The 8,122-nt window shown below is 39.9% G+C and overlaps 1 protein-coding gene across 2 annotated transcripts in view; it reads left to right on the top strand.

The window, feature by feature from the left end:
• Positions 1–7,562, top strand: part of Orc3 (origin recognition complex subunit 3) — a 67,872-nt gene extending 60,310 nt beyond the window's left edge. For both annotated transcript variants that reach the window (XM_028872771.2, XM_028872772.2), the window contains exons 17-20: positions 2,261–2,402; positions 5,108–5,224; positions 5,989–6,068; positions 6,697–7,562. In XM_028872771.2, the coding sequence (XP_028728604.1) occupies positions 2,261–2,402; positions 5,108–5,224; positions 5,989–6,068; positions 6,697–6,802 (445 nt within the window). In that variant the 3' untranslated portion in view covers positions 6,803–7,562. The remainder of the gene's footprint in view (positions 1–2,260; positions 2,403–5,107; positions 5,225–5,988; positions 6,069–6,696) is intronic.
• Positions 7,563–8,122: the final 560 nt, after the last annotated feature.

Here is an 8,122-nt window from a genome sequence, read left to right as displayed (position 1 = left end):
TCCAACCACCCAGCCACTCTTCTGACTTCTTGCCTATTACATCTCACTCTTCAGCCTTTCACCAGCTGCTGAAATAATGCTGAGAATGACTGAAATTTGTTGTGAAATAACAAAATTTCCCTCACAAAGACTTGGTGTTGTTACCAAGACTGTTTCTCCCAGGAGGAAAGAGATTAAGATTGTAGTTTGTTAAAGCTAAAAGGGGAAAGGGAAGAAGAAAGGCAAGGAAACAGAAGAGAAAGGAAGGCAAAGAAGAGAGATGGGAGACTTGACACCCAAAGCTCAGAGAGAGGTCCTGCTGTCAGAAATCCTTTCCATATCCTCCACAAGGCCTAGAGCACACAAGTTTGACAGACATTTAAAATTAAATACAAGCAGAATGCTGATTCAGCATCTGTGCTGCTTTATAAGTGCACCGTGGAGAAGGACCAGCATCTGAGAGCAGACTGTTGAGGTGGAAGGAGGGGGTAGTGAGGAGAGGTGTACATGGCCAGTGCCCTCTTCACTTCCTCTCTTCTTCAGTCACTGACAGCAGCAGGACAGGAAGTGTATGAGGCTTTCCTAGGGAAAAGGCTGGGGCACTAGGAGGAGGAAGAGTAGCAACAATGTCTTTGGATACACTGAGGTAGCTGCTTTGCTCTACCTTCACTGATAGAAAAAGGAGCTGCATCCCTAGGATGACTGTGGCTTATAATACATTTTGGTTTTACTCAATCACTGGGCAAGCTTCAGTGAAACATTTCACTCTTAGGATAAGAATTTGTACTATATGGAGCTGATAATAAAAAATAAATTAATTAATTTAAAAAAAAAGAAAAAGGAGCTGTACAATCTCTTCATTTGACTAACATATGGTAAGAAGCATCTGAGCTATTTTAATCCAGGCTATAACTTACTGTTCTGTCTTTGCAGTTTGTATGCCAAAGCTTCTGCCTTGCAGGCTTCCCAGCAGGCCCTCTCCAGACCTGTGCCACAGTCAGGGCACAGACATTGACTCAGCATAGATTAAAAGTAAACATTCCATTAAAATGGGTTTGTTACCTAGCTCATAGGCAAAAGATAAAGTTCTAAGTTATGCTCATTTTTGTAATAATTGAAATTTTGTTGCTGAACACTTTGTTTTTAAAGACTTTAAAACTAAAATTTAACCTGTTTTCTTTTGTACATGTGTGGTGTATGAGCATGTGTATGTGAATGTGCACATGCATGGAGTGGAGGCCAAAGAGCATCGGGTGTCCTCTTTGATGCTGTCGTCTCTCACTGAGCCTGAAGTGTAGACGTAAGCACTGGGCTCACAGGCGCACATGGCACATGTGACTGTCTACACTGTACTTGGAATCCAGCCTCAGGTCCTCACAGTTGTTGCTTTACCCGGAGCTTTTCCTCAGTGAGCCATCTCCTTAGCCCTGTCTTAGCTCCTGGGTATTATTTCCATGAAAAAAATATCAACTATGTTTTTTCCTGACACAAGAAAAATTTCCTAAACTTTCAATTTCAGGCAGTGTTTATCACTTTCCCAAAGACTAGAATGTTGATGTGTTTTCTAATTAAGTTAAGAAATTCATACTTTAAGAAGTTCTATGTTAGAGATTTTAAGCATAAACATAACAGATGCTCAAATGTTTGATTAAAGGTTTGACTCAAACTTTGAACTGAAACACAGTTTCTTATAAATACTGTATTGGGGTTCTCTAGAAAAACAGAACTGATAGAAAGTCCCAAGAATCCAATCAATGGTTGTTCAACAAGGTTGGATGTCTCAGCTGGCCCAGCATGTCAGAGTCCTGAAGAGTTAGACTCTAATAACCAGTGAAGGAATGTCTCAGCAAAAGGATATATGAACTTGCCAGGGAGAAGGAGAGCAAGTAGACAAAAAGCCAAAGTTTCCTTTCATGCCCTTTGTATGGGCTGCCTTAAGAAGGTATGGCCTCGATTTAGGGTGGGTTTTCCCACCTCAAATGATCCAACTAAGAAAAATGCCTCATGGGAATGCACAGCTGCTTGCATTTTAAGTTAATTCCAGATGTAGTCAAGTAGACCACCAAGAATAGCCACCACAAATACAGAGGATGTTTTTAAAGTAGTATTGAGGTATGATTCTGGATGAAACTGTATGGGAGCCATTCCTTGGCTTTGGTTTGATTGTGTACTTCACTGTTTAAGTAACAAAAATATTCAGCCATAGAAGATTGACAGAACTGTTGAATTGAAAATAACCCTGTACCTATCTAAGGGCTGACACCTGATTTCCCTGTTTCAGAAGTTACCTTCTGCCTCCTGAGAGCCAGCCCTTGCATGAGGTAGTGTACTTCACTGCTGCCCACACACTCCGTGAGCACTTAAATGCTGCTCCACGAATGGCCCTACACACTGCACTCAACAATCCTTATTATTATTTAAAGGTAAGAAGGGAATGGTTCTCCCACAGTTAAGCTCAAGCCCTAGCTGTCAGCATTACAAAAAATATTCACAGTTTGCAGCTCTGTTTTAATGAGCAGAAAGTTAGCAGCTCTGGGTGCTGCTACTCATATTTTTCTAAGGAAAAAAAAAAGATTCTTAGATTTTAGGTGAACTGATTCAGTGATAATATCAGTAATCAACTGAGGGTGCATATATTTGCTCATATAGAACCTGTCTGCTTTTCATGGGCTAAAACCAGTGAGAGGCTCCACATATAAAGGCACTTGCCACGAAGCCCAATGATCTGAGTTTGGTATGAGAAGAGGACTCCCAAAAATTGTCCTTTTACCTACACATGTGCATGCTCACACACACATAAGTTTTTAAACAAATCATAAGCGTAAAGCTTTAGGATATAATGCCTTACTCTTGTGAAAAATGATTCCTATGTAGGTAACAACAGTGTCAGTGGTCAGGTGATAAGGCCTAATCAAAGTATGTAAAATTACAAATGCTTACTTGAATGGAAAAAATACACCAGGATTTCATCTTGGGTTTTTAACCTAAGAGCAATCTATTCTGAGAGCACCTGCAGGGTATTGCTGCAGAAACTCCTCAGGCAGCATACAAGGGCAGACACAGTTGCCTAAAACATTACTAATTTCAGTTTCAGATGTTCAAAACTACCTTTCTTCTGACAGTTAAATGAATACTGAATATTTTGTTTGGTAGATGGTAAGTAGATGGCTAGGGGTTTTGTACACGCACAGACGTGTGTGCTCGGGAAGAGTTGGAAGTTTGCCTTTTACCAAAGATGTTTTAGAAGGCACTCTTAAGTCAGGAGTGGTAGCACTACAGTGGCTCATGCAGAGGATCATCAAGTTCAGGGACAGTTTGAACTTAGTGAGACTTGGAAAAAAGTAAAGTAAGCAGTCACGCAGCTCTGGATAGAGGGGCTAAAGTGATTATTGCCTAGTAATAAGTCTATAACCTGAGTTTCATCTCGAACCCATGTAAAGGTAGAAAGAGAATTGATCCCACCAAGTTGTCTTTTAACCCCCACATACACCACAAGTAGCACATGCATGCCCCCACACATACATACACACATAATAGTGATATAATTTTAAAAAATGGCTCCATAAAAACATTCCAAACTACTGCCTGCTCATGGTAAAATGGCACATTCCCATACAAATGTGAAGTATGGGAGGAAAAATACAGAGTAGGAAGTTCCAACATGCCAGTGGTTTTCAGCGATAGTGGTAATCAGGAGCTTGATGATTTCATTCATATCAGAGACTTATCAAAGACACACATATTAAAGACTTGTTTTAATTATGTGTGTGGGTGTGAGCTCATGTGAGTCCAGTGCCCACAAGAGTCATAGAGCTGAAATTACAGGTGTTGTGAGCTGCTCGAAGTAGGAGCCACCTAAGGTCCTCTCCTACAGCAGCAGGTGATCTTACCCCCTGAGCCATCTTTCCATCCTTGAGAATTTCATGTTTAAATAACAGCAGTGGCTGCTTAGATGTCTCAGTCAGTCAGTACATAAAGTCATTTGCCATTAAGTCTCATTAAACTCAGACAGTCTCTGAGATGGAAACTGTGGACGGAAAGAAACCTAACACCTACAAATTAGTCTCCAATCCCCCACATGCTCCGCCACCTCCACACACAATAAATGAATTAATGTAAAATCACAGAATGGTTCTAATGTATAAATTATAAACTAAAATGCTTGCTTAGTGATAGAGTTAGAGATTTTGTTTATTTCAAGTAGGTTAAACCAATACTGAGTTTTTATAGGGCTCATGGTGTTAGTGCTAAGTGGTTGATTGTTTACAGCTCTTTTCTGGTGCCCTCTCCTGGTCTCTGCAGATGCTTGTACTTAAGGGGTGTCCATTCACATAGACATACTCATATACATGAACAAAAATAAATCTGTAACTGGGTTACGATGGTTAGCCCAGGCTATATGGACACCCTGTTTGAAAAATAAATAAATAAAATAAAAATAAAAAAGTACAAAGTTGACAACAAAATCTTATTCAGTGAGAGATGTATTTACTAATCCCACATAATTGCTAGAATTGAGTTTAACAAATGTTAGAAGTAGCATTTTATTGGGCAGTTATCCCCAGAGAATTCTAAACTCATTTCAGCAAATAGTAATATATAACTAAGATTTGAAAAAAAGTCTTGGGAGGATGGCTTAGAGCTAGTGGGTTATGGCTAAGACTTAGACCCAAATAAGAATAGGATTGAAGGGAACTAGAAGACTCTTCTTTCTGATTTGCTAAATTTAGGAGTGTCTTAGTTTGGATTTTCATTGATGTGAAGAGACATCATGACCATGGCAACTCTTATAAAAGACATTTAATTGTGGTGGCAGCTTAGTTTCAGAGGTTCGGTCAATTATGGTGGGGATCATAGTGGTATGTAGGAGGTGTGGTGTTGGAGCTGAGAGTCCTTACATCTCCATAGGCAGGCAACAGGAAGTGGAGTGACTGTCACACCGAGGGAAGGAAGCCTGAGAAAACAGCCCTCAAAGCCCACCCCCACAGTGACACACTTCCTCCAGCAAGGCTGTATCTCCCAATAGTGCTACTCCCTTTGGGGGCCATTTCCTTTGAAACTACAAGTTCAACTAATGTCTTTTTGCTTTTAATCATTTCTAAAAGGTTCACTTTTAATCTGTTTTTAGAATGAAGCACTGAAAAGTGAGGAAGGCTGCATTCCAAATATTGCCCCTGACATCTGTATAGCATATAAACTGCACCTGGAGTGTAGCCGGCTAATTAACCTTGTCGACTGGTCAGAGGTAGGTCACAAAGAACATGCTAGTTGTTTAACTGCTTGAGGCAACTTTCCTAGAATTTTTTATCGTTTTGATTTCTACTTTTATTTTTTAATTTTTGTTTGGGAAGCACAAATTTCGTTATGCTTCCTAAGGAACTAGGAAGCAGCCATCTTAGCAGTCTGCATTCACCAGCTCCTCTTCTGATCCTGTGTTCTTTAAAAGCAACAGCCAAACTAAGGCTTGGGTCACTGTCTGTGCACTCCACAGAACACAGGGTATAGTGAATACCCCTCACACAACAGGAGAAATTCCAATCAGAAAGAACAAGAAATTCATGGTAAGGTTAATGGATGATAAGTGGTGCTGCTCTTCTGAGGAGGGAAGAGTATTACAGAGATCCTAACTGTCAAAAGCCCTGTTTGACTATTACCTTGTCAGTGTTAAAGGATATGCTTAGCCTCTTCTAAGAAAAATGTGCATTTTCCTTGAGTAAGAGATTGACAGTAGAGACACGGCTTTCTTTGCTCTTTAAATTTTTGGCTGGCTGTGTTTTTTGCCATTCTGCTTTAGTTCTCTAAAACCAACTTATAAAGAGCCAATGTTATTATTCTTAATGAATAACTGACAAAACTTCCTACTGTGGTTTTGAGAATTTGAAATCTGATATGAAAGAGATGTGCCAGTTATCTACAGCAGCAGTATTAAAGCCTAATTAGTTATAGAACCATCTCAAGGGTACAGGGAGATGCCTAGCAACAAGTTGTCTTGTCTTGTGTATTCCAAAGGCTTTTGCAACAGTTGTGACAGCTGCTGAAAAAATGGATGCAAATCCTACAACTTCAGAAGAAATGAATGAAGTTATCCAGTATCCTTTTAAAACCAAGTCTATGGTGTCCTAGTAACAGTATTTTATGTTTCTTGAGCTTGAGAGTCTAGGTCAGTAATACAGCATGCGCTTGAACACAGGGCCTTGAATTCTAGGCCCAGCAAGTGTAGGCCTTCGCCGGTGGTGGTGGCACACACCTTTAATCCCAGCACTCGGGAGGTACAGCCAGGCGGATCTTTGTGAGTTCAAGGCCAGCCTGGGCTACCAAGTGAGTTCCAGGAAAGGCGCAAAGCTAGAGAGAAACAAAAAAAAAAACAAACAAAAAAAAAAAAACCAAACCTGTAATTCAATTTATATCCAGTTTTTACTATGAAGGAAATTGTCATTATTGAATTATCAGCTTTTAAATATTTTTAGGAGCTTGGGAAGGAAGCAATTCTTACATATAATGCTGGGATTACAGTAGGGTGTACCATCACAGCTCCATTTGAGCCTTATTGACAGTATATTCTAACTGCATTCAATATTTTCCAATAGGGTTATTTATAATATAGGAGTGTTTATTTCAGCCAAGTATTTCAATTTATCAGTTACTGTTTTTAACTTTGAAATTTTAGCCTTTTTGGAAAAAAACAAGAACAACTAATTTTCCTTAGCCAGTCTCCAGTGCTCGTTTTATTAGAGCTGTTTCTGAACTAGAGCTCTTAGGCTTTATAAAACCCACAAAACAGAAGACTGACCATGTGGCAAGGCTGACATGGGGAGGATGCTAAAGAGCAAAGACGTGAAGACAGGGCTTCCACGTCTAAGATGAAAAAGAAGCCTGCTGAGTTGAGTTTAACCAAAAGTGCACTGCTAACCTGAAATCGTGTATCAAAACATCTTTGAACACTTCAGATCTAATCAATGTAACTATACTTTCTACAGTTATTACTAAATTCTAAACGAAGCATTACTGACTGTCCAGTGTATAAATGATATAATTGCTCATCCAGAGTAGTTCATTGTACTTGGTCAGCAGTACAAGCAAGCAAATGTACTTGACACTTGCACTCCTCATACTTCCGTATATGGTATAAAATGAATGTCCTATAGGTGGTTTTCTTGCTAGAAAAGCTCTAAAATCACCTTTGACTCCCCACTTCTTGTGGTCTTGGCAACTTACCAAGCCTCAAGCTGTTTGGCTTTACACTTAATGGCAGTAAATATTATATGAACAGTCGTGGAGACCTACAGCGCCAGTAAAGCCCTTCACAGATCGAGCCCCAGTTTACAAAACAGAAATGTAAAGGCCCAGGTGAAATAATATCTGGATCTCTTTCATACTAAGAACTTAAAAATCAGACACCTAAAGCTTACTTAATGTTCGTCCCCCAAGAGAATTTACAGATGTATGCCAAAACTGCCTTGCAAATGATTCAGAGAGCCCATGTCCAGGAAAAAAACCTCTTTAAAAAGCCTTCATTTTTAACTTTTATTGCAGAACCACTTTTAAGAGCAATTTGCTTTAAAAATAAAATAAAATAAAATGTATATGTGTAGGGCTGGTTATGTGCATGAGTGCAGTGCAGAAGGAGGCCAGGGATGTTGGATCACCTTAGCACTGGAGTTATAATCAGTTGTTGAGCCCCAGATGTGGGTGCTGTGAGAGCAAAATTCATCTTAACTCCTGGAAAACAGACGTATGTATCCCAGATAAACATGAGATACTGTGTCTCCCCAGGCTGGCCTTGCACTTTGGGTAACTCATGCCTGCTTGCCTGCCTCAAGCTAATGATCCCCCTGACCCAAGTGCAGGCATGGCTCAGCCTTTAAGAGCACTGGCTGTTCTTGCAGAGGTCCTGAGTTCAATTCCCAGCAACCACATGGTGGCTCACTCTAATGAGATCTGGTGCCCTCTTCTGGCCTGCAGGGATACTGTATACATAATAAATAAACAAATCTTTTAAAAGACATTTACTATTATGCCCGGGTCAGAAAATATTCCTTTAAACAATACAACATTTTATGCATATAAAATACAGAGGAACTGGTTTAACACTGGCAGATTTCATCTTGTCTGGCCAAGGCACATGTTTTTCTCTTTCCCTAGG

The sequence above is a fragment of the Peromyscus leucopus genome, chromosome 2 (assembly GCF_004664715.2).
Source record: "Peromyscus leucopus breed LL Stock chromosome 2, UCI_PerLeu_2.1, whole genome shotgun sequence".
NCBI lineage: Eukaryota > Metazoa > Chordata > Mammalia > Rodentia > Cricetidae > Peromyscus > Peromyscus leucopus.
The sequence above is the reverse complement of the archived record's forward strand: the minus strand, read 5'-3'. Positions and strand labels throughout refer to the sequence as shown.